Source organism: Daktulosphaira vitifoliae, unplaced genomic scaffold (genome assembly GCF_025091365.1).
Source record: "Daktulosphaira vitifoliae isolate Bord-2020 unplaced genomic scaffold, ASM2509136v1 Scaffold_1, whole genome shotgun sequence".
Taxonomy (NCBI): domain Eukaryota; kingdom Metazoa; phylum Arthropoda; class Insecta; order Hemiptera; family Phylloxeridae; genus Daktulosphaira; species Daktulosphaira vitifoliae.
In genome coordinates, this window is record NW_026099572.1 from 19,970,957 (window position 1) to 19,998,914 (window position 27,958).

At 24.6% G+C, this 27,958-nt stretch overlaps 3 protein-coding genes across 4 annotated transcripts in view; 1 reads left to right on the top strand and 2 right to left on the bottom strand.

Moving 5' to 3' along the window:
- Window positions 1–2,990, top strand: part of LOC126896518 (uncharacterized) — a 10,601-nt gene extending 7,611 nt beyond the window's left edge. Inside the window, exons 1-4 of one of the 2 annotated variants that reach the window (XM_050669412.1) lie at window positions 857–1,791; window positions 1,862–1,927; window positions 2,397–2,456; window positions 2,820–2,990. In XM_050669412.1, coding sequence (XP_050525369.1) covers window positions 924–1,791; window positions 1,862–1,927; window positions 2,397–2,456; window positions 2,820–2,890 — 1,065 coding nt within the window. In that variant the 5' untranslated portion in view covers window positions 857–923 and the 3' untranslated portion in view covers window positions 2,891–2,990. Of the gene's footprint in view, window positions 1–856; window positions 1,792–1,861; window positions 1,928–2,396; window positions 2,457–2,819 lie in introns of those variants that run through there. The other variant, XM_050669413.1, reaches the window with a different exon arrangement.
- A 5,797-nt stretch (window positions 2,991–8,787) lies between these two features.
- LOC126896522 (pseudouridylate synthase TRUB2, mitochondrial) lies at window positions 8,788–12,136 on the bottom strand. Its single transcript, XM_050669416.1, has 5 exons — window positions 11,900–12,136; window positions 10,676–10,867; window positions 10,388–10,604; window positions 10,192–10,328; window positions 8,788–9,216 (listed from the first exon to the last, which is right to left on the bottom strand). The coding sequence occupies exons 1-5, from the start codon at window positions 12,021–12,023 to the stop codon at window positions 8,939–8,941; spliced, it is 948 nt and encodes a 315-aa protein (XP_050525373.1). The 5' UTR covers window positions 12,024–12,136; the 3' UTR covers window positions 8,788–8,938.
- A 2,619-nt stretch (window positions 12,137–14,755) lies between these two features.
- The window catches only part of LOC126896504 (cyclic nucleotide-gated cation channel alpha-3), a 59,284-nt gene continuing 46,081 nt past the window's right edge, over window positions 14,756–27,958 (bottom strand). Inside the window, exons 5-12 of the mRNA XM_050669351.1 lie at window positions 23,867–24,514; window positions 19,703–19,843; window positions 19,427–19,579; window positions 19,218–19,355; window positions 17,329–17,508; window positions 17,031–17,193; window positions 16,859–16,971; window positions 14,756–16,730 (exon numbers count right to left, since the gene is read on the bottom strand). Coding sequence (XP_050525308.1) covers window positions 16,501–16,730; window positions 16,859–16,971; window positions 17,031–17,193; window positions 17,329–17,508; window positions 19,218–19,355; window positions 19,427–19,579; window positions 19,703–19,843; window positions 23,867–24,514 — 1,766 coding nt within the window. The 3' untranslated portion in view covers window positions 14,756–16,500. The remainder of the gene's footprint in view (window positions 16,731–16,858; window positions 16,972–17,030; window positions 17,194–17,328; window positions 17,509–19,217; window positions 19,356–19,426; window positions 19,580–19,702; window positions 19,844–23,866; window positions 24,515–27,958) is intronic.

Here is a 27,958-nt window from a genome sequence, read left to right on the forward strand (position 1 = left end):
AAAAAAATTTCGGACTTTATTTTGTCTTCACGGTGAAAATGGCTACCAAATGCTATTATTGTGTGAAAATTCTCAATTTTATTTTTTACATTTTTAACTTTATAATGCTATAACTTATTGATAAGTGTATTGATCAATATAATTTTTTTATGGGAAATACTATTTTTTAATATTCCTTTTTTCATTCGACATACTTTATCTTAATCAGGATATTAATAAGGAACTAGCAGTTTATGAAGCTTTTGGAATAATCCACCAATTATTTAAAATTAAACGTTATCTACAGATTTGCATCGAAGCGTTTCTTATGATAGTGATTTTAATCACTGTCAAATTAAATCTATACTGGACCCAACTATGCCACGTCCCCACTGTGCCGCGATTTTACTGTGCGTAGTTTTTTTAATCAACATATTAAATAATTAAATTAATAATAAACTGTTAATCGGAGTCATAAATAATTATAGTAATAATTATCATCGGTGCAGGAAAATTCATCGGTCACTACTGGAATAAGAGAAAATTCTATAAAAATATTATAATACTCATTGATACTAAATAGTTATTATAATTTTCAAAATCTAAAATAATTTTAATAGACCTGCATTAAGATGCTAAAATAATTGATTTAAAAAATTACTTCATTTTAATACTGAATATTATGTGAAATATGAGCATATTAGCACATAACCATAAGATATTTTTGAATGCTATAAATATTTAAGTATTAATAATAGATTTCTAAAAATTATACATTTTTAACTATAAATCATTATGTTAGTAATAAATGTGTAATAATATAAACTTTGTAAAAAATCATATAAAAACCATTATACAAAGATATACATTTTAAATTTCGATTGTAAAAAAAATTATAGTAGTTTCATTGATTTTATACATTTTTACAAAAAAGAAAAAGTATTATGAAAATATTTTATATGCTTTTGTTACTATCTACATTCATACTGTTCACTGAATCAAAATTAAATTCAAAAAGAAACACTGATATATTAAAAAGTCTCCTTGAAAATGATGGATGGAATAATTTAAAAGATGTGACTTGTATTGAATATTTCAAGAAATTTTATTATTCGGAAATTTTTTTACATGAATATGATACTTCTAAAACTGACAAACAAATTCGCTTAACGACTATTTACTTAACATGTTCATATGTAAAAGATTTGAAAATACTATATTTTATATTTAAACAATTTGGACAACATTGTAAAAGCTTGATTAACAATAGAAATCCATTAAAAATTGCATATAATTGTGCTTTAAAGTTATTGAACATTTTACAAAAATTATCATTATTAGCAACATTAATGAAAGAAACACTTTATTTATTGGACTATATGCATACTAATCCATTGATAAATAAAAAAAGATATAATTATTTAATAGACAAAACATTATTAAATATAGAAAAATTTAATAGCGATTCAAAATGCTTTATTCCTAAGGAAAATGATTCAAAAAGCATAAAATATTTTTTAAACTCTATTTTTTATTTTTTTACTGTTATAGATAATGACACTATAAAACATTATAAGAACTATTGCAAATTTGTACCTTTTAATATAGCATCATTATGGCATGAATGGAGTAATAAATATAAATATAAAATTAATAATGACAAAACTTTGCAGTACGACAATTATCTATGTCAAAAAGTTGATTTAAGAATTAATTCCATAATTATAAACAAATTTTATAAACTAGGATTTCAGTATGATCAAAATATCCAACAAGTTGGTATACCTTTACCAGATGAATATTGTACTGACGGTATGATGAATTTATAAATAAATAATTAAAACCAACATTTTAAAGCAAATATTATGTATTATATATATAGATTTAAAATTGTTCACAAAACCCAATAAAATTTCTGAAACAATTCAAAACGAATCGCGTACAAAAGGTATACATATAATTATAATTTATAAAATAATTTACCTATAGTTAAAATTATTCTACTGGTATTCAAAATTTGTATTTTTTTTTTTTTTTGCTAAACAGCATATTTTAAAACATTACTTAAATATTATTAAAATAAACATCCCATTTATTAGAAGTATTATTTATATAGTTGTTTCTAAACAGTTAGACTTTTAAATTATAAATAATTTCGTAAGAAAACGACTTTTTGAAAAAAATATAGAAAAACTAAATAATGCTTTGTGACATAATTAAACCTCAATTAATCATGATGTTAATTTTATTTTTGGACTTTATACTAAAAGTGGATAATTGATATTAAAATCGATTGATAGTAGAGCTTATTGATTCATTCAATAAAGGTAAAATTATCCACTAGAATGGTTACTTCAAAGATTTAGTTATATAAAAAAGTTTTTTTATTTCTTTATATTAAATTGATTTTTTATTAGAATCGAATATTATATCTGGCACCAATGAAGAACCACAGCTTATCGATTTTCTTGGACAAGGTAGAATGACACATTCCTAGATTTTATTTTATTTTTTCTACTAAGACAGTGCCTTTAGCAAACATCAAGCGGACTAGTTGTTACAAACACTGTTGATTTTATTATTTCGTGTGACAGTTGATCTCTAACATTTATGCTTTACTTACCCCCTTACCACAACACGTCAAATCAACGGCCTACGTGTCAATTGTCCGCCGTGTACAACATGTAATCGTTGAGCAACGACGATAATCTCATCTTTGCTAAAGGCGCTCTCTACCAAACAGTTATTACAAAATAGTGATATAAAATCTTCAAAATAATAAGTATTCATATTATTAGTATTAATTAATTAATTAATTTAATAAGTTTTTTTTCATTAAGGATTAAATCCAGATATTTCAGAGCCAATGGAAACTGACGAAAATAGGGAGATGTATATCAAGTTCCTTTAATTGATAATTTTATGTGTAATTGTCAATTTATTAAATTATGATTATATAATTATTTTCAATTGAATGTATTAATAAATCAATTTGTTAACTGGGGTGTCTACTTTGAAGTTTATTCTGTTAATTGTCTGATTTTCCAGATCACAATAATAAGTTTATTTTTTTAGCTTCGATACGAAACTGAAAAGATATTAGTTTTTCTATGATGTGCAGTTTTACTATCATGATAACATCATATATGTTTATATTGTAAGTAATAATATAATATTAAATTTCATAGCATAATAGCTTCTATTTGCTGCGCACGTTCTAACCCTGATATATAATTTTAATTTTTCATAAAAAAAAAAGTGTAATTGAAATATTTGGAGAATAACCGCAACATTATTTTAGTACTAAAAGATCTTGAAAAGCTGTCGTTTCTTCAGAAATAATAGTACAAAAAATAAGCAATTCTTTATACAATTCATAACTGCTTCGGTCTCAGAGTGGACTGTATAAAATACGATTACTTTTAACTATTTAATTAATAAGAACGATATAAAACTTAAACTTTTAACTTAGTTTATATTACTTTATTTTGTATACACATGTTGGTGNTACGATTACTTTTAACTATTTAATTAATAAGAACGATATAAAACTTAAACTTTTAACTTAGTTTATATTACTTTATTTTGTATGCACACCAACANATATTACTTTATTTTGTATACACATGTTGGTGTGCACGTCGTGCCGTCTTTTACGATGACGAGTTCATCGTTCGACTACTATTAATACAATAAAAAGAAACTGGTACGCACCGGACAACGCGCTTATCATATACCATAATAACATACAAAAGAAAACAAAAAAAACCCAGCACAGGGGGGTCGCGATAGCCATTTTCACCATGAAGACAAGTCCAGAGGTCAATTTTTTTTTTTTTAAATTAAAGTATATTACATTAGCATTAATTTAAGATATATATAAAAGTGTCAGACCTTCCGGAACATTTTCAAAAGTTAAGTTGAGAACGTTAATTTTTTGTGAAAAAGTTGTCATTTTAAATCCCCCACTTAGGGCAGGTAAAAAGTCAGATTTACAAAAAAAATATACCAAATGATAGGTAAAGACATCAAGCATCTATAAAAAAAAGAATTATATTGATCTATACATCTTTCAAAAAGTTATAGCATTATAAATTTAAAAATATAAAAAATTATTTTTTTACAAAAATCGTATTTTTTTTATTAAGTTTAATGTCTGTTTTCACCATGAAGATAAAAAAAAGTCCGAAATTTTTTTTTAACATTATAAAGTATATTACATTAGCTTTAATTTAAGATATATATAAAAGTGTCAGACCTTCCGGAACACTTTCAAAAGTTAAGTTGAAAAAGTTCTACTTTCTATATGCATTTTTATGTTTTGAATCCCCCCTATATTAAGGTAAATAGTCCGATTTAAAAAAAGAGTATGTTGAATGAAAGATCTATATAAATACTACTTCTCATAAAAAAATTGTAACGATCCATACATTTTTCAAAAAGTTATAGCATTATAAAGTTAAAAATAAAAAAATAAAATCGAGAATTTTCACACAATAATAGCATTTGGTAGCCAATTTCACCCTGAAGACAAAATAAAGTACGAAATTTTTTTTTACCATAATAAAGTATATTACATTAGCTTTAATTTAATATATATAAAAGTGTCAGACTTTCCGGAACACTTTCAAAATTTAAGTTGAAAAAGTCAATTTTTTGTGAAAAAGTTGTCATTTTGAATCCCCCCCTGTAGGCAGGTAAAAAGTCAGATTTATAAAAAAAATATACCAAATGATAGGTAAAGACATCATGCATCTATAAAAAAAAGAATTATATTGATCCATACATCTTTCGAGAAGTTATAGCATTATAAAGTTAAAAATATAAAAAAGAATTTTTTTACAAAAATCGTATTTTTTTTATTAAGTTTAATGTCTGTTTTCACCATGAAGATAAAAAAAAGTCCGAAATTTTTTTTTACCATTATAAAGTATATTACATTAGCTTTAATTTAAGATATATATAAAAGTGTCAGACCTTCCGGAACACTTTCAAAAGTTAAGTTGAAAAAGTTCTACTTTCTATATGCATTTTTATGTTTTGAATCCCCCCTATATTAAGGTAAATAGTCCGATTTAAAAAAAGAGTATGTTGAATGAAAGATCTATATAAATACTACTTCTCATAAAAAAATTGTAACGATCCATACATTTTTCAAAAAGTTATAGCATTATAAAGTTAAAAATAAAAAAATAAAATCGAGAATTTTCACACAATAATAGCATTTGGTAGCCAATTTCACCCTGAAGACAAAATAAAGTACGAAATTTTTTTTTACCATAATAAAGTATATTACATTAGCTTTAATTTAATATATAGAAAAGTGTCAGACTTTCCGGAACACTTTCAAAATTTAAGTTGAAAAAGTCAATTTTTTGTGAAAAAGTTGTCATTTTGAATCCCTCCTGTAGGCAGGTAAAAAGTCAGATTTATAAAAAAAATATATCAAATGATAGGTAAAGACATCAAGCATCTATAAAAAAAAAAATTATATTGATATGTTTATTTTTAAAAAAGTTACGGCAGTTTTTAGTAAAAAAAATTGAAAAAATATCGAAAATAAGCGATTTTTAAATTTGTAATTTTTTTGGAGGTTTCCCCCATTTACGGGGAACGAGGGAATTTTTTTCAATTTTTAAGGGTAATGTCTTCGACTAGATACAATTTGTGATCTTTTGACGTATCGTTGAAAGAAATCGGTTCGGTGAGAGCTGAGAAAAAGTGGTAACAGACAAAAAAAAACACATCTTAGTAAAACCAATACCTTCTCAGCTTCGCATCGAAGCTAAAATGGATCGAACAATAACTATTTATATCTTTTAATTCACCTTCAGTTAGAACGTTTTGGAAATTATGGCAAAAATTTTTTAACTCTTTTTCGATGAATTTCATTTTCTAAGGATTTACATTCACTTCTTAATAAAGAGTCTGTTGATGTATTTGATACTTCTTCCAATGCATTTAAAATTTCTGGCATTTGATATCGAATCGCCTTAACACTTTTAAGGCGGCTCTCTCAATGAGTTTCAGAACATTTCATCACAGTCATAGTTAGACAATGCTTATTAAAAATGGCCCACCTAGAAGTAGATGCGGAAAAAATTGTATATATTCTTTCAACGGACCCAAAAAATGTTATAGCTCTAATTGAACTTTTGTTCAAAGTAGTAATAAGTTCAAATTGTGAGAAGCACAAGGCATAAAAAAAGCTATAGAATTTTGTTGGAGAATGCGAGACTGAACACCTTTATACTGACCAGTCATATTTGTCCCATTATTATAACTTTGACCCCTACAGTTCGATATTTGTATACTAAATTCATTCAGTTTGTTTAAAACGACATTTGCAAAATTTAGTCTAGTAGTTGATTCAAAATTATAAAATCTAAAAAATATTCCTTTATTTTAGGTTCATTAAAATCATTATTTTCGTTCATATTTACTGCGCATATTATTATGGATAATTGCTCTTTGCGGATAGTATCTGGAGTACAGTCTATTATTATAGAATAATTTTTACATTGTTGAATTTCTTTTATTATTATTTTTTTAACCTCATTAGCTATCAAGTTGATGAGCTCATCTTGAATATCGTTTCCTAAGTAGTGAGTATGTGTCTCTTCATTTTTAATGTGTCATACATGTTCTATTGTAAACGCATTAAATTTGGATAACATTTCAATCAAACCTAAAAAGTTACCATTATTTTTTGTAAATATCATATCTGATTTCCCACGAAAGTACCGAGTTATGCATAAAATTTGCTGAAGCATAGCTTTCCGATGGTTTTTTTGTTTTCTATTTGAGCCATATGTTGTTGATCTATAAAAGTCAATGACTTTAATCTTATTTTTAAGTCAAACTATTGCTTTAAAGATCCATTATAAGCCTCAGAACGTTCAAGTTGTAATAGCTTTTGCGACAAATGCTTTCAGTCGTTTACACTTTCCTTAATATTGGCTAAATTACTATCTGATTTTCCTTGACTAAATAGTACGCAACAAAAACCTGAGCCCGAGGCAGCTGTCGCTTCTACCCTGCCTTTCCGACGGCGCTGACACTGATGATTTTTCGGGATACAGAATATTATAAAAAGGCAGAGCAAACCTTTACACAAGCCTGTTTATATTGTGTACCAGGCAACGTTACGCGAACATTGTGATCATTATTCCCGAAGCTTTTATGTATTAAAGTGTGAGCTAAATAGAATTGTGTCATGTTATTTATCAATGGTAAACGGTGATTTATGGCGCCAACATTTTACACCAGTTGAAATTTATATATTTCGATTCCATCGACAGTGCAATTCTTAGATATACGTGGAAGCTAAATATAGTTGAATATAATACGCAATAACAAAAAATTATAAATGAGATTACAATACAATATCTTCAATGGAAAGATTACGAACACCTGTGGACCACCGATTCTTAGTTTGAAGAGAGTTTAAATATTCGCTTGTCAATCTCTCTAAGAATTCTACTCTGTAGAGTAGAATTTAAGANTAAAAAAAAAATCTAAGATAGCTATTTTGTAGAGTAGAATTTAAGAAAAATTTTAGTAAAAAAATATCTTATTAATATTCAGTAGTAAATATTCTGTGGCGTTTTGAAGTTTGTGAAAATTTGAATTTTTATGTATTATTTTACGGTATTAAACAATAAATACGTATTGAGAAAAGGACAGAAGAAAAGGCTATCTTTTCATGATTACTGTGTATACATATGATGATAATGTGTATACATTACAAACTTGGCATTAATATCATGATAAGAAATTAGATAAGGCAATTATTACTTAAAACTCTCATTCAAAAGTATAAGTCATTATCATGGAAAAAGTTACACACCTCCAAATTATAGTAATCATGAAAAGATAGCGTTTTCTTCTGTCCTTTTCTCAATACGTATTTATTGTTTAATACCGTAAAATAATACATAAAAATTCAAATTTTCACAAACTTCAAAACGCCACAGAATATTTACTACTGAATATTAATAAGATATTTTTTTACTAAAATTTTTCTTAAATTCTACTCTACAAAATAGCTATCTTAGATTTTTTTTTTACCATTTTATTTAAAATTTAAAAATAATTAATATTTTTAATAAAATGTAAAAAAATTAATTATTGAGATATAGCTATAGACCTAACGTATAACTATTATTAAAAAAAAAATCAACTAAAAATATTAACTGGATCAAAAGTTATTTAAGTTGTCAGTGAGTGGTGGGCCACCCTGTATACTCGCTTAATAATTTTACAAAAAATATAAGAAAAAAAATGAAAATGAATGATTCTCTCACTTTGTATTAATTAAATTTAGTATATAATTTTTCAAATTATATCCCATATTTAATTGAACTATTGAGAAAATTTTAAATGCAATTCATGATTTTTGGAATTACTACAACATTTCATTTAGCATTAGGCTCATAAAAAAAAAAATGATAAATTTTTATACTTAAAAATTAAATGTTGATATTTTTGGTTATGAAAAAAAAAGTATTATTTGTATTTTCAACTGATATTACTAGGGAAGGGATAAGTTTAATAGTTTCCTGTTGCCTTCTACACTTGGAATCTAATGCTTTTACTACCGTAAAACGCACGTATGGTCAGCCATCTGTACACTACGGCGGCAGGCGTGGTTTAACACTAGAGTTTTGTCAACATCTAGTGTGTCCATTGCGCCACACCACGCCCGTCATTTTAACATAACAAAGAAAAATATAATATTCAAAAAGAAAAAAACATTAATATTATCAATAAATAATATTCAAATTTTTTTTTTTATTAATATTTTTACCAACAGTTAAGGACAAATCAAGTTTCTATTACAAAAATATTAAATAAAAATATTTCACGTATACAACTTTTAAATATATAATTACCACTTATTAAAATAATAAAAATATTTACTTGTAATTTTATTCTTATAATCAAATACCTTAGCTAGTTAGGTAGATATACGTTTATTTTTTTGTATTAGGAAAGACGTATTTGTAAGAAATGATGGTAATTTGTATAATTTTTTATACATTGCATTACATTCCTTCATGTTTTTTAAAATATATTCTAAATTCCAATGTTTATTTAACAGTGCTTGTTCAATATTAAAAGCTGAATACCTTATACAACGTATTGCAGTACAAGTAGCAGAACACCTTAACTTTAATCCAATTTCATGAACTAAAGATAGTAGATAGTTTTCATATTCATTAATAATGTTTACTTCTAAAAATAAGAAAAAAAATTACTCTTAAAACAAGGTTAAACACATTTAATTTTTACAATACTACTTAAGTTTAATAAAATTAAAAAAAAAATAATATTTCTGTACCTGTCTTTAATATATAATAAATCTATAGATATGGTTAGTTTTTCTAAAAAATGCATTAATTTTTTAAAAACTAGACGTAATAATTTCAGTTAAAATTATAGACCAATTTAATTGACCTTGTAATAGAGTAAAATTTTTGAAACATGTCTTTAATGTAGGTTAGTAACTTGTTTAATTAGTCATAATTATATTTTGAAAAAACAATTTGAGTTACAATCTGGAAAATCCATTATAAATAAAAGTTTTAGTACAGTTGAATCTTATATTAAAGAGAGATTAAGTAATAATTAAAAAGTTATTGGTTTATTTATAGATTTAAACAAAACCTTTGACTCTGTTAATTATAGTTTTTAATAAAAAACTTGTATATGCTAGTATTTGAGTTTTAAATTGATTCATATCTTATTTAATCGTAAGAATTCAAGCTGTTAATATCGATGATATAACTAATAATTATGTTCATACTCATTGCGGAGTTACTGTATTGGGATCACTGTTATTTTTTATTTAAACCAATGTTATTCAAATTTATACTAATGGTTTATATTTGTACAACACTTTAAAATTCATTTTTAATCTTAATTTTTATCAACTATATTCCAACACATTAATGTGGTACTAAATACAAAAGTAATATTAACTTAAATGTTCTTAGTAATCTATACAGTGCTAAGAAATCAGGAAAGGTAGGTACAGGTATTTGGAGATTAAAACTTCACACAAATGTCAAAAGGTAAATAACATCCTCTATGTTCCAAGCAGAGGTAACAGGGAACCAGACCCTACTAGTATTAAAGAAAAGGAATGCACCTACCTAATTTAATATAATGTTTATGCTACATTTTTTATTGTATAATAAATTAATTTACCTAAAACAAAATTAGGTAATTCTAACTTGATGCAATTAATTCCATAAATAAGTGGTTCTTTATTAGTAGAAGGTCTGATAAGGCCTTTTTCTGCTAGTTCATATGCTGTTTGACTTTGAGAATCCACTCCTGCTAATCTATATATGTATAATTTTAGTACAACTATTTTAATTAATATTAAATTAAATATGCTTACTCAAACATTTTTTTTTGACTAGATGCTTGTATTGTAGACATAAGTTTATCCACATTCTCACGTTTTATAAAATCATAACGTCCTTTTTCAACTACTTTACCATCAATGAACATATTTTTTGTCATTAATCCTAATTGACCATGTAAATGATAAGTTCGGATTGGATAGTTATGATCTAGTTGATACACCATTTTCGTTCCACTATTTATACCCATAACTAAATTAATTGATTAAAAATTTAAAAGAATACTTATTCGTTAAATAAAATGATTTGGGCAATGTACTTACTAATTACTCCTGATATTCTAGAAGCTAAATGTGTGGCCCATATACATTTAAAGTCTTCACTTTGGTATCTAGGACCAACTACAAGAATGTTATCTGCATAACTAGGTTCAATATTTACTTTCAACTCCTTTGTTGTATCTCCTGTTATAACAACACGATCCTCAGGAGGTCTAACTTCTAAAGAATTTAAATCTGTAAATTTAGTTTTAATAAATTAATGAAAATAGTTTTTATACTAGTGATACTGTTTACTAATTTATAGTATTATTTATCAAAAATATTACACCCCATTATTTTTTTAATAGTGATTTTTTTTTATAAAATTTACATCTTAAACTTTCATTAATTTTTGTAAATCATAATAAATATTGAATTTAATACTCATTTTTTATAAAAAAGAAAATTATTTTTAAGGACAGATTTTAGTAGTATTTTTTAAAGAATAAATGAAAACTTATTGTTATTTTTAATTATTAAGGAGTATAGTCTAAATAAATTTGTTTACTGTTCAATAACTAATTGTTAGTATTACTGTTTGATATATTAGGATTTGAAAATTTAAAAAAGTTAAGGAATAATATATGCATTATAAATGTATACCAGTATGAAATGTACCCCCCACCCACTCTAAATACATACTCTGTGTATTAAAATGATTTTAATTCTATAAGTACTTTGATATAATGATAACCAACTTTGAACAATTTTTTGATAAAATAACATTTAAATTTTTTAATTAGGTATGGTGTGAGGAACTATTTAGCAACGCTTTATTTTTACTATAACAGTTACGAATTCTATGTAGCCCCCTTACCTATAAATAAATAAATAAATAGTACTTAAAAAATAATAAAATAAAATTAGTTATTGACCAGTCAAAATGTTTTAAGACTATTCTCTATTTAATAATAATAAATTAATAGGTTTCCATTTAACTTTTGAAAATTACTGCTAAAATTTACTTTTAGAAATAGTTTTTTCTGACAATAAAATTGATACTTATTAGGTTAATAGAAGTGAAACAAATTTTAGGATGCATATTATTATAAAAAAATCTTTATTTAACAAAAAAATTGGGGAAAGTATTCTTCATAAATACACTGTATACAAATATACTATTTATTAAAAATACCAGTTAATAGATTAATGTTATGTAGTTATTAAAGAAATATAATTGTAAAATTATTATTTTTAAAATTTCTTCCTTAATATTTTAAGTATTACCTTTGCATAGTTTAAGAAGCAAATTATGACGACATGATCTTAATGATACTCCAGAAGGTTTATATAAACAGACTACACCATTTAAAAGTTTAAAAGCTTTTTCACTAGTATATAAATGTTGCATTGTTAAATCATTAAAATAATTAAGTGTAAATATAAATTATTATATTTAAATATACGCACTGAGGAATAAGCAACTATCATTGAGAACTTTCTTTCTTTAAAACATTTTAAATACAACATATATTGTTATCAGAATGATAACTATTATCATAGAATGTTAATTGTGGAATTATACCAAGACTGTACCATCATAAATGCGGTAAAATTGAGGAATAAAATAATGATAATAATAATGAAGAAATAATGTGTTACAACCTGTGGCGGTCATAGAAAAAGTTTTTATTACTTTAAAATTTATTTAAAAATCGTTTTAAGCCGTTATTAACTGAAACCGAAACTTAAACCAAAATATCAATAAAATAAAAAATCAAAACTTCTATTGAAACCGAAATTATTAAAAAAATAAAACCCTACCGTAACCCAAAAATATATTTCGGTTACTAGTCACGAAATTAACAGATCTTGGATACATGTAAGTTGTCAATTGTATACATAAATAAGTTTATATTCTCTTGCATTTCTGTAACATTTAGAAGGGGAGAGGTTCTACCTCATCTGATAGTTAATAGGTTTGCCAGAGTTTCTCAAAACCTAACAACAGCATTAAATAAAATTATAAGTTATAAATTAGAATGAAGTACACTAAAAGTATCATATTCTTAAACTTAATTCTACGAATAAACAAAACAATATTTAAAAAAAATTTTTTTATTATTATTTTCTTTTGACGTCAACATTTACTAAAATTGCCAAAAAATATTTCTAATATTATTTTCATTGGAAGAGGAATTAATTGCGTCCATAATTTTAAATCTAATTTTTGATTTTATCATAAATTTAAAGATTTACGTTTTCATTATACGTGTGTCGTAATGGACACGCTAGTTGTTGATAAACTCTAGTGTTAAGCAGCGCCTGCCGATGTAGGCGTACAAAAGGGTAATACGAACGTTTTTCAATGGCAAAAAACATTGTATTCCCAGCGCAGAAGAAATCAGGAAACCTTTGCACTTAACCCTCCTCCTAGTAAAAACACCAGTCATACTATAGTTGGGTGTCTATGAAAAGACTTGGCCTTTATAGAAAAAGAAGAGTCGTAGGGTTATGGGGGAGTGACACGCATTTAAGGAAAAACTGTAAACTTTCATTTAACCGTCAGTCTTTGAATTTAAATTTATTTAATTACTAAAATTTTGTAAAACTTACAGATTTTTAATTGTAGTATAAAATATATCTCATTATAAAGTATATAGGATAATATTGCACATTGAATTTTGAGCTTCGATGCGAATCTGAGAAGATATTAATTTTAATATTAGGTTATTTTTTATCTGTTACTATTTTTTCTCAGCTATGACTGTACCGAGTATTTTTAATGATACGTCCAAAGATCACAAATCGTATCTAGTTGAAGACAATACTCTTAAAAATTGAAAACTTTTCTTTTATTTTGTATAAATTGGGGAAATCCGAAAAATATTAACAATTTTGTATATCGGAAAATTTTAATATTTTTTTCATAAAACTTATTCAAATTAATAGGAGTAAAAAATTCGTTTTTATACTGTATTATAAAGTAAAAACATATTACTAAAATTAAATATTTTTTAATGACCATTGACCAATGTATTCTTAACTAAACCAAATTAATTTCAAGTCTGAAATTAGATTTTGTCCAAAAGTTACGTGCATAAGCTTCGCGTAGCTTATCATCACCCACCTCCTCTCACCACTTGACTTACGACTTAATAGTTGTATCCGGCACTATCAGCACCCAAGTGTTTATGTTCGGGTACGGTGGTTATGTCTTATTGTTGAGTCTGATTACTCGACATATCCAGTGATCTGGCGTAGTTTTTGTTGGTTATGTGACGGCCTGTTTGGTTTTACGCCTAAACGTATATTTTATTGAATACTCACTTCACATTTGGGGGGTGGTATTTTCAGCGTTCACACACCTGTGATGTTTCTCTGTTTTTCTGCCACCTCAGAAATAATCGTGACACGCGTGATTGTTAATGTCGGCCTAAAAGGATTTATTGTGGCGCATTCAAAGGTTTGCAAAATCACGCGGCTGTGCGAGTATCAGGTGAAAGGGTGTTGTTAATATTTTATTTATGCTAATGTTCTTACTTTATGTAATTGTTAGATTTGTAAATGCATAATAGAATCATGTCCTTAGTGAAAATCTAATAAGTTGCCTCAAGTTTATTATTAATTAATTTAAAATTTATGTAAATAACTGAAAGGTCAGTCTAGAAACTAGAATTTAATACTTTGTTCTTATAGATTTTTTCTGTCAACTCTTTTTTTGAGATTATCATTAATTAGAAAGCCAGTATTTACATATGAAAAAATATAGTTTGAAAGGAACGTGTATAAAGTAGTTATATAAACAAAATTATATTGATTCTTACAATTTTTGAACAAGTATATCATTTTTAAGTAAAAAAATCGGTCGATAAAGTTAATTTTTATAAGAAAATGTTGGATTGTTTCAAGAGCAACATCAACTTCTAATTCTTTAATTATATCCTGATTATAAATTTTACAATTTATGTTTATTATACAAATACTCATTGTAGTAAATAAATTAAATAACTAAACACATAATGATAAAACTAATACTTTATCAGGTTCGCATTGAAGATAAAAAGCTAGATAGTTATAGTTATAGAATGATAGAACTATTTGATTAACACATAGATCAGTCATTAAAATAATAACCCCAAGCAAAAAAACATTATTTTTATTGTTATTTACAAGTATTTGATTTACTCATCGATTATTTTGTACAACATAATTTTTCTACACAACTTTTTAATAAGTTGTTTAATAATAATTTACATAAGAAAAATGAAAAAAAAAATTACAATAAATTATAAAAACTACATTATAAGTAGTTTTATAAAGAATATTTAAGATTATAAAAATTGAAGAAATAAAGTTATCAAAGCACAATGAAAACATATTAATGTTGTGTGGATTTTATTATGTATACTTAAAAAAAAGTTAACATTATAAAGCTCATTAGTCATTGTACAATATATCTACTTATCTAAGTGTCTCGAAAAAGGATTTTTTAATTTTCATTTATGGTATTCAATTAATACATATTTAATTTAAAGAATGGTATAAAAACATTTTTTTAACTTAAATTATTTTTCACATACAACCATTAACATTGTATAATTATGATCGCCGTTTAATCTATTGGTCCCAGTGTAATATTACCAAACCGTTTACCCAAAGCAAGAACAAGTAACATTTTACTAATCTATTGAAAGTTGTCACTATCATAGCTATCCGGTACAATTATTTATTAAACTTTTTTTGTACAATAAATAATTTAACGATGAACAATAATACTAGATTTTTAAATACAGAATTTATTGCATGAAGTATTTTAAGAATTATAAGTTTAAATTTTTAAATATCAGAAATATGACAAATATTTATAATTAGATATTATAGTAAAATAACGTACCATATACTGAAACTAATAATACTTTTTATTAAATGGATTTTAAATAAATTATATATCAAATAAATACAAGTAGTTATTATTTAAAATACGAATATAAATGATGTATAGGTATATATTTATACATCATTAATTTATAGGAATTAGGTGTGAATTCTTTTGGTTAAAAGCAATAAGTTTCATTGGTATTTAGGATTGAATTGACTCATCGGTAATTTTATGTGGTTTCCAATTCTATTATTTATTTCAGACAAAACTATTTTTACAGTCAAACAAAAATAAATTTTAATGTTAACTGATTATAAAATTTTGTTTCCCTTAAATGTCAAAATATTTCAAATTTTCTCTTTTAAATTTTACTGCAAACTAATTTAGTTTTTTTCATTTGATATAATATTCATTTCATTTGATATATAAGTACTTTGAATGTATACCAATAATAAAAGATACAAATTATGAAATTTTAAGTTTTTTAAAAAATATGATACTTTAGAACGATTTAATACCAAAGATATTGCCTTTAATACGCTTTTTCTAAAGAAAAAACTTAAAATCGTGTACAAATTGATAGGTTTGATTTAACAACCAAACAAGTCTAACTTTTTTATGCATTGTATTGTTTCTAATTTTGAATAAACATGACATTTTTACGTAATTTAGTAGAAAAACGAGTCCTATATTTCAATTACTTGAATAGATATTTAATTTAGATAAAATATTTTACCATTGATTTTAATGAAAAAAAAAATTGATAAAATTGATTTACCTGAAACATTAAAGAAATAGACTTATCGGGTTGTTGCACCAAGAACTTTAATTATGGTAAATACATATTACACACAATTATATTATTAAAACTATTGGGTTTGACAAATTAAATATCACCCTGATTTTTATAAATAAAGTTTTACATTGTAACAATTATAATAATCCAAAATAACATTGACATCAGTCTTTTATAAATGGATTTATTTAATATAAATCCAAAAATATTTTATATTATCGACTCCTTATTTCTTTCGTTGTCGTCGCAACTACTGTCAGCACTGCTTCCCACGTCTTTACAAATTTGCATCTCAATTTCAGCTAATCTATGGTCCATATCCCATCTTTGTTGAGTAACTTTTTTGTTCAAGTATAAATTTTCTGTTTCAACAGCTATAAGGCGTTCTTGAAGACGATTAATTTCCGCTTTCAACGCTGAAACCATAGATGGGTCTGTATCTACGCAAAGAGATGAAATATGTCAAATAAAAATGAGTAAATTCATGTGTAATTTAATTTACATTAAAATAATAAGACTATGAAGTATTATTATTTTGAATCTAATAAGTTATTATTTTAAAAATTACTTGGAGTTGTAGCCGTGGGTTTTTGATTTTCTTGAGCATGATGATGGTGATTTTCTTGATCCAATGAATACTTACTAGATAAAGGAGATTCTAAAGTAGCTGCTGCGTTTGATCTAAATGTTATAATAAAACAATTTAACTAAAATTCAATTCAATTTTTTTTTTAAATTACCTGAAACTAGGACTTGCAGTAGGACTGAATAAAGATCTATTATGATTGAATGTGGTTGTTGGTCTTAACAGTGCTTCATTAGATTGCATCCACATTTCTTCATCAACTTTTATTTGACTCTCAACAATTCCAGGAGTTGACTTACAACGCCTACCGACTAAGCCTTATGATAAAAGTAATTATACACAAAATAAATTATACTTGACATGATTTGTATATTATTTAATTAATTTTTAACACACAAAAATTAATATTTAGATAATTACAATGTTTCATCAACGTTAAAAAGAAATAATACCTTCTAATTTATCATCAGGACTTGGATCCGTCTTATATTTCTCCAATCGCTTAGTTGCTATTGCTTCTAATCTAATTCTAGCTGTGGGATATTCTTTGAGCACGTCCCACATGTCTTTTTTTGATAGTACAAAAAGATCACTGTATCCTACTGAACGGACGGATGCAGTCCTTCTATTTCCTAAATTGTTGAGAAAAAAATCGTTTTGTTAATACTAAGGCATGTAATTAATTTCACCATCGATAAAAATTTAAATTAGAATTGAAATTAAAATCAAAAATATAAATATACATTTGTAAAATTGTCATCAAAATTTAAAGAACTTGGATATGAGTAAAAAGGGGTACAGTTTCCATGAAATCCTCATATTAGTACGCTAATGTTGGCATTAGTATAAAATTTATTGTAATTTTACATATTATTTATTAAATTAGAATAATATATAGTACTCAAAACTATTAGACTTCAATGAATCATTTTGTTTTTTTTTTACATTTTAACTTTTTTTAAATAGTGTAATATTGTATACTTAATTGTGAATTATTGTATAAAAACTAAAATTCATTGTTACTTATATTATAATCACACACATGTAATCATATTTATTTTAGTAGGTTTAAATTGATTCTAATAGTAAATATTCTTAATGCTCAATAAACATTAGTGTAGTAAATGTCATACTTAAGCTGAATTATTTAAAATAATTACCAACGTTCTAACTGAATTTTTAGAAATCCTTAATTGTGATCTTAAAATCACAGCATATAATACAGGTTGGTCGGTTTATAATAAACTACTCTATTATTCGCAAATTAAATACAATATTGTTAAAAAAATTTTGATTTATTTTAATTACATATATTTTTTATTTATAAGCTAATAATTATTTCTTAGAATCATACCTTATAACGTATAGGGATATTAATTTTATTTTTTTTAAATGGTAACGTACATATTTTACTAAATTATGAAATAAAAAATAAACTAATTAAGAAAATAACTGATCAATAACAACAATTTAACAAGTACTTCAGTAGTTATTCTCATTTTTATATCTAGGTGGGACGAAGAGTACGCCGGGAAATAACTGGTAATAAAAATAGCAACACCTACTCCTCACCTCTAGTCATACATTAAATTGTTAATCATTTCTAAAATACTGGTCTAAAATTTGTTATCGACCAGTCTCATTTTCCGATCACTATGTAATTTCTATATATATAGAGTATATGGTTCTTAAATTTATTAAATTACTTCATGATCTTTTTTGCAAATTTTGGACTAAAATTTTAAAGTTCATTACTGTCTTTCTAAAATATCAAAATATTATTTTGATTCAAGAAGTATTTGATAGCGCGTCGTTAAAGAATTTCCGTTGTGTTAATAAACAATATTACATCTATGCGAGTCTTAGTACATTATGTTGGATATAAAAAAAAAATAATAATAATATAAACAACATCATCTTTTTGCTTAATTTCTTTATCATCAAGTAAAGATACGAATATTCCTTTCGTTCGAGTTGTCAGTTACTAAATAGTAAACTATTTAGTTAAGAAGTCATAAGGAATTTTTTTTTTTCATTTTGTAGGGAATTGTCCTAGTTTTTTTAGTATAGGTTTAACAAAGTCAAAAATGGACTACACCAAAAAAAATTGTTAGTTTAGATCTCCTGGTAGATGTCTATTTAACTAAGTACTCTCTGTATAAATTTAATTCTTAGGCGTTATGTATAAAAATGAAATTCGTCCCATTATGGCTTTTTTTAAATATTTATAAGCAAAATTGAAATCAGTAAAATGAAATATAGAAATGGAAAATCGAAATTCGCATAAGGATTTCAAACCTTAGGTAATACTATCATTATTAATTATTTGTATTTTATTTACCTGCTGTGCCCATATTAAGAATACTAATTTCACCAAAGTAAGATCCCGCCCGTAAAACAGCTAAAACTGATTTTCCATCATCTGTGACAACTTGCAACTTTCCTCTACTTACTATGTACATTTCCTTACCAACTTCGCCTGCAAGTACGAAAATTTAATTTAAAATTTTTTTCCATTCTATTCTGAAAAATATAAATGATAAATTATACCTTTTCTACAAATATAATCACCAGGAGAAAACAGAACAGGCCGTAATTTTAAAACTAATTCACAAAGGAAACCTGCTTCTGTATTTTGGAATATTTCTACCCTTTTTAACGTGTCTAAATGAACGTTTATTGCGATTTCAGCTTTTAGTTTATCTAAATTAAAAAAAAAAAAGTTTATAATAAATCCTTGTTAAGAAATTTAAAAATTAAATGAAAATTTTTAATTTCTAAAGTTAAAAATAAACAAACGATTTGCTTTTATATAACTCTTTGTACCTGGCAAACAACTAATGGCTCTTTCTTCATCAGAACATTTTTGTGTTAACCAGAGATAATCAAACCATTTAATTACTTTGGTTTGTAAATGATTTGGTACTCTTCGCATTCGCATGTATGTTTTTACACCATCCAATTTAGCTAAAACAAATTAAAAAGTATATTATTATTTATATTATAACGTTTTTCCACTGACATCAAATTTTTCTACAATAATGTTTAATTATTGAATAAAGTATATAAAATGAAATATAACTACCTAATCTATAAATATATTGTATTAGAATACGTGTATATAAACTGGATAAGCAAATGTTTTAAGTAGGTAAAGACATATATTGCTTGTATAATGTTTTAGTTAAAGCTTCATATAATTTGACGTTAATAAATCATGCTTTACATCTAATTAGTTAAATATTGGTTTAAGTCTAAAGTACAGTATTTATAAAAATTTCAATGTAGGTAAGAGTAAAATACTTAAATAGCTTTAAAATAACTGTTCGCATTCACAACGTTTAATAAAACAAATCTAAATGAACTTTTCCTTAAAATTTATTTTTAAATATAAGAAAAATTTTAAATTTAAATAACATTATAAACATTACATGTCTTTACTTACATTGAGCAGTACCATCTGCAAATAAAATTAAAATATGTCAATAAAATATAAATATTAAGTTCTATTAAATGTGCCTTATACAAAGTAATTAATTGCAATATCATGTCCAACTAATTAATTATTATTAAAACCTATTTAGTTCAAAATGAAATTAATATTGATAATATTTTTATTATAAAAATAATATACTACTTGTATACTAATATACAAATACAACAATTATAAAATTGTGTTATTACAGGAAATTTGTGACTCCATATACAGAATTCAAAATATAACAATGGGAATATCAAATTGAATTAGAGGCTAATGTTTAATATGTAAATACGCGATATTACTATGTGACGATTTACGTTTCTCTTAAAATTTCCTATCGAATCACAAGCAAAATATTGTTTCTATTTGGTTAAGAATCGGATTACTGTTAATAAATAGATTGTAATGGAAAGCATTATCAAATTTTATATTGTTGTAGTAATTTGAACATTTTTCCATTTTGTATAATGTTTAAAATATATATATAGTTAATGTGTATCCGATTACTAACACAAATAAACGTTTAAGCAAAAAAATGTAAAATAATTTGATTTAAATTTGTTTTGCACCCAACCTAATTGCTTATACACAATAACTTTTACAACTCTTAAAAAACAAACTAATTTGCTTTTAAAAATTCGATTCTGTTTTAGTTACATATATTTTAAAAATTAACTTAATTTTTGTGACTGATAAATGTTTGCTATTAATTCATTTTAATATTGGTTATTGTATAATAATACAATAGAAACTTTTCATTGATTTACTTATTTATATTTTAATAATTTCTCTGAATTAATACAAACAAAATGAAACTATACTTATGAAACAATTGTGTCAAGACCCTTAATTTATGACTGTAGTTGAAATAAATAGGAGTTTTAAATGTAGGTTATTGGAATATATTATAGCAGTATTGTGTTAAATTTCTGAACTGTGACAAGTAAATCGACTACACTAGATTTACTCTTTAATTTAATCCTTTTATCAGTCATATACCTACAATGAAGGAAAAGTTTTAATGGTTTCAGACTCCGTTTAGCAAATGCTAGATGGCTTACTAATTAAGCAATCATGGATGTAAAATGAATGATACATTTTAAAATTAATTGCTGGTGATGAGTAATTTTTATATCCAAATAGGTTATATTTATTTTTACGACACGTCTTTAAAAAATATTAACATGTTATGAATACCATATAATTAAAGTTCTAATGAAAAAATTCCAGAAACAAATCTTGTTAGGTTAGAGATTATACAAACTATTAAAAAATTGTTTAATANAAATTTTTTTTTTTTTTTTGGTTATCTTTAGTTACACATTATTCTTGAATTATTAACTATGTAATACTTTTGAAATTTATCCCTTATCAATATTCGCAGGTACTCATCAATGGCAGTAAGCCACATTGTTGTGATTTTATAAATACACTATCTGACAATATAAAAAGTTTATCTATTAAAAGTCATAATTGATAATAAACAATCCGTAACTGTGACAGCAATGTCATAAAAAACCAATTAGCTACCTGTATTTGTAATCCCTTGTATATATATGTATATTAACTCCAAAATTTAAAACTTTAAATGTTCANTATATTAACTCAAAATTTTGAAACTTTAAATGTTTATATCTAATAAGCTAATAAAGTTATATTAAAAATTCAAATGCCATTTACTATTGAATTAAAAACTCAAACATTTTATTAAATTAAAAATATGTGTTACCATTTAAATTTTAAATGGAAACTCATTTAAGGGTGTCAACTTTGTTTTTTTAAATGGTAACACATATTTTTAATTTAATAAAATGTTTGAGTTTTTAATTCAATAATAAATGGCATTTGAATTTTTAATAAAACTTTATTCGTTTATTAGATATAAACATTTAAAGTTTCACATTTTTAAATTAATATACATGCATAATACACAAGGTATTACAAATACAGGTAGCTAATGGTTTTTATGACATTGCTGTCACAGTTACGGATTGTTTATTATCAATTATGACTATCAATAGATATACTTTTTGTATTGTCAGTTAGTGTATTTATAAACTCACAACAATGTACCTTACTATCATTGATAATAACAATGCTGTGTACCTGCTACTACGGATGTCATAAAAAATCAATTAGCTACCTGTATTAAAAAACAAAGTTGACACCCTTACAACGCATAAGGGATAAACTTAAAAAGTATTACATAGTTAATAATTCTATAATAATGTGAAACTAAAGATAACAAAAAAAAAAATTTTAATTATATTTATTTTGTAAGTAATTGAGTGGGTTATAGTAAAAAAATCACTATTTATACATTTTTTTACTAAACTTTACTATTGTTAAAAATACAAGAAATCAGTTTTTTTACGTTACACTGCGTTTTACCTTTAATATTTTGGTATGTGTTTATACACAATCATAATGATACACTATTAATTAGGGATACTAGTTAATGGTTAGCTTAGGTACTAACTAGTACCTATAGTACTTGGGTTTCCGAACTCTTACATAAAATATTTACAATCTGCAAAATATAGCTTATGTGGTATTATATCACACGGATATACACATTAGCGTGCTTGGGATTTTGTCATGAAAGAAGCGGGTTATGCGTAAGAAAATTTTCTGCTACCCTCTCTAAATTATAATTTTACCATGTAATTATTTTAGAAATAGAGTGGGTTTAACCCATATTCTTCCTTGACTTTGTCTTTGGATAAAATGCATACAGTGTTCCAATTGGTTTTGACAAGACGAAGAACATTGAATCATATTTAAGTCTTATTTATTAACTATATTAATTTTACTTGAATAACTAACAAATAATATAAAAAAATAATATAATATATCATTACTACATAACCTAAAAAGTATTACATAGTTAATAATTCAGGAATAAAATGTAACTAAAAATAACAAAAAAAAATGTTTAAATTATATTTATTTTGTAAGTAATTGAGTGGGTTATGATAATTTCTAAAGAATTACACTATAATATGTATATATATAATATATTATAGTTGTTTATTAATATATACATATAAATATATTTATAAACTCTTCACTTTCATCGTTGGGGTAGAAATCTCTGTTATTAAACAATTTTTTAATAGTTTGTATAATCTCTAACCTAACAAGATTTGTTTCTAGAAATTTTTCATTAGAACTTTAATTATATGGTACTCATAACATGTTAATATTTTTTAAAGACGTGTCGTAAAAATAAATATAACCTATTTGGATATAAAAATTACTCATCACCAGCAATTAATTTTAAAATGTATCATTCATTTTACATATAAACGCATAATGATAAAAAAATATCATAAAAAAATTATCTTGCATATAAATTTTTTTAAAAAGGTTTTTGGATTTTTTTAATAGCTATTTTTTTATTTATAGTGGAATATTTTATCATCAATATTATAATCTGCTTTTTGTCAAATTAAAATTTACTACTATAAGAATATATATTATTTCTTTTAATTTTATCAAAAACTTACCTTGAAATTCTTTTCTCCCCGCGCTCACACTAACCACAATGCTGGCTACATGTCCAAGTACAGTAGCGAATAGAAGAAGTCCAAAAAGTAATTGGCAAATAACAAATGCATATTCTCCATTGCTCCTAGGCTTAGGCAAATCGCCGATAGTAGTCAAAGCCAGTGTACACCAGTAGTAGCTTTGTAAATATCGTTTGACTGTATCAGTATCCTCAGCATCTGAATCGGTATATACCCAATTTTTGCTACCGAAACCATTATTTTTGTATATTATATGATACAAACACCCATTCCAGTGAAATATAACTAAAAGGTAATGAATAAGACTTCCTGATCTGATGAGATTAGGATAATTTGTGTGTCTTTCGGTGCGATCCATAAATGCCCAGAATCGGTAGATCTTAACAATTCGGAATGATCGAAGTATAGAGTTAAACCCGATGGATAGATAAAGAAAGTCAAGCGGCAATAGACACAGGCAATCAATGTAGAACGTAGTCGAGTTCATATAGTGATTTCGCAGCTTTACCGCATCCGTTTGCAAAACTCCATCTTCCAAATATCCAGTTCGAAAATGAAACAATATATCAATGACGTATAATAGATCACATAAATAATCCAAACAGAACCAAACAACGATCGTGTTGCCTAAAATATAAATTTTAACGTTAATTAAATCAAATGTTCAGTTTATATTTTTTGTTAAATTTTTAATTGTTTACTTTTAAAATGAGCTATATGTATAATTTACCGGGCAAGACTTGATAAAAATATTGTCTTTTACAGTTTGGAGTTTAATTTTACTTTTATCGAAGAATTTTAATTGCTAAATCAGACAAAATCGTTGTTTAATATTAAAAATGATGAAAATTAAAGGTAAGATTATTGTATTTATCTTTTTCTTAGTTATGTCAAATTAAAATTAATTAAAATTATAATCACTAAAATAATGCACACTAAGTATTATATAGAATGTAAAAGTTAATATTTTATATTATTTCAACGTCACGTAATGTTACTTTAAAAATAAAATATTAAAGTGTTTATTATATTGGTTTTTGAAGAATAGGTATAAAATGTAATTACATAAGTTTATTTAAATCTACATTTAGTTTTCTTTGTTGCATAAATATGTAATATTATGAAAGGCTTTCATAAACATGACGCTATTTAATATGAATAGGACTTGTTTTTATCAGAAAAATTAAATCATTAAACAATATTTAATTATATTACTAAACAAACTTTGACAAATATAATATAATCGAGGAGCGGTAAAAGTGTTTCTTCGGGAATAAAGCCATAACTTTAAAGGTCACTTTTATAATCTCGTTAAAATATAGTGAATAAAATTACTACCCTTTACTCCTTTATGAATTCAGCTAACTAACCCAGACGGTAGATCAATTAAGATTAAAGGAGTAAATTTCAGTGTACAATTTTGTAGATGCAAGGTTTTTAATTTATTTTTTCATTGTTTTTAAATGTATAGAACGCTTTAATTTATTCAATTTTAATTAAATTCATTGATAATGGATTTGAAAAACTTAATACTGAGCAATTAAGTAGCAAAAAAGTTGAGATTTTATTGATGGTATTTTTAACAGTTTAAAAGATCTTTGATAAGTGATTGTCCTTCACAAAATGCTTATTTAGAACTAAGGTTCTTAAAATTTTTCAACAAATTTAACATCTTAATATTCTTAATTAGTCACATATTATAAAAATTTTAAAAGTCTGAAAGATTAGCTGGGCAGAATATATATAGAGAGCAAAATATAAGCTTATATATAAAGTATCAGTGTGAAAATCTCATCGAACAAAACCATGAGAAAGCCCAAGACAACAATTGAGAGATTGAGGTAAGAAATATCTTAAGATAATAGATGGTGGAGATGAAGAAGTAATGGTGATAGTCCTTCAATCTGAATTGAAAAAAAACCCAATATGATTTATGCTAAAAAAAAAAATTATTTTTGAAATATTTTACACTTTATATTATCAAAATAAAATATAATTGGACCTTCTCGTATCATATTATAACTTATATTAATGATATTTCAGATTTATTTAATATTGGATAAAATAAAAATAAAAATATTTTATTGGATTTTTTAAATATTTATAAATTTTTATTCTAAATAGATTTATACATACAATATATATTTACAAAAATTTTTACAGCTTAAAGTAACTGAAAAAAATATCATTTCTTTTAAATGTATTTAGTACTGCTACGGAATTTTTATTTTCAAACAAATGGTTTAATGTACCAATCGATTCATGGTCTTCATTGTTATGTCATAAGTATTCGGTGTATGCGCAATTAAATGAGTTGTTACTGTAGTGTGATAAACCATTAGTGTAGGTCATTAACAAATACGTATCATTTTTACATTATGGATAAAGATCAGTTCTTCTATTTTTATTTTTATATCTAATTATAATTTATTAAAAATTATTTATCTCAAACATTTAGAATTTTAATATTAGGAATGTTGATAATATTCATATTATATTATTATTAATAATTAATAATAATATAACTTAGATTTATTAGGTTTTTATTGAGGGTTATACTTTATAGGTTTATTTACTAGTAAAATAGTATGCATATAAATCTACTTAATAAACGTCCCGAATTATGATATTCAATTAGGCACTTTTAGGTGTGGCATTTATTTAAGACTCAGGACAGCGAACGTTGATTACAATTCATCCAAAACTTATTGACTACGCTTCTGAATTAACAATGTTATTCAGGTTTATTGAATCAAAATTAATTTCCGAAAGAGAAAATATATTGGTTTCATAATACAATTATGATAACTACTTATTGTAGACATTATTTCTGTGACTAATTAATCTTTGATTCTACCCTGAGTTAATTGAAAGCCATTATATAGATCACGTATTTCAAATACCAAATAAACTCAATTGCACAAATTAATCAGAGCGTTTTAAGATAATGTTTTATTTAAGTTGAGTGGATAAAATATGGTGAGAATAATGAGTTTTAATATAGATCTATTTTATACATAAGCATATTAATAAATATTATTTTTAAGAGTAATTTAACATTTTTAATTAATATAACACAGGTATAAAAGCTAAATTTTATTAAAACCAAATTCTTCAAAATTAGTAAAATTATTAAATTTGTATAAATTACGGTGTATTTTACTGGAATCATATAAAAAATATTCAATACTAAATCTTTTTTTTTTATTTTTACAAAAGGGTTCCATGTATACTTATGATTTTATTGGTTATTGATATCATATTGGCTCAAAGAATAGTTAAATTTCGATTTTGAATATCCATGATATATAAAAGAATATAAAATTTTCAAAACTAATCATGATGTAGATAATTCAAAAAATGTCCTTTTTTCAGATATATGTATTGAAAGTTTTCAACAATTATAATGTAAGGGGAAATTTTTGTAAATAGTTCTAAAAGTGTTATATTTATGAACAAATTTTCGATATTTTTTATCAAATTTACAGTACTTTCGTATAAAAGTAATGTGTATACTAAAAGTATCACACTGAAGTATGGGAATTATTGAATCATTTCATACAGTGCATGTGCTATTTTACTGTATGTTGAATAAGTATGCTTATAAAATATGAGTTGTTTAATTTAATTATTTAAGTATCAGTGTGTCAGTCATAACGTAAGTTAATTAGTTCAACGAGAGTAAATTATTCTACTATTAAGTAAAGGTCTTTGTATTGTGTTACATAATAAAAATAATAAAATAAAATTTTAAAACATAATGTTGTTTCAATTTGAGTGTTTTCATAAAATAGGAAAAGGTTTCATTAGTATAATTTACCATTGCATAATATTCACAAAGCCTGTTTATAATTTTCGTTAAAATAATATATTCTTTATATAGCTTCAAATGAATTAGTTTATTAAATAGGGGGGTCAAAGCAAAATAGGTGAAAGTCAATTTTTGGATAAAATGAGTTTGGCCTTAAAAAAAATTCCAAACTCGCCTCTTCCTTTCGTATTAACAATAGAAATAAAATTAAGTTATAAGTAAATATTACTGCATTTTGAAAATTTACATTTATATTAGTT

What these genes read in the sequence shown, in the direction of transcription:
- LOC126896522 (XM_050669416.1), bottom strand. Translation starts at nt 12,023, where the DNA reads ATGCAACATTTATATACTAGTGAAAAAGCTTTTAAACTTTTAAATGGT. An exon ending in GCTTCTTAAACTATGCAAAG is followed by an intron (nt 10,868 to 11,899) that starts GTAATACTTAAA and finishes CTAAATTTACAG; the next exon opens with ATTTAAATTCTTTAGAAGTT. An exon ending in AGTCAAAAAAAAATGTTTGA is followed by an intron (nt 10,329 to 10,387) that starts GTAAGCATATTT and finishes ATACATATATAG; the next exon opens with ATTAGCAGGAGTGGATTCTC.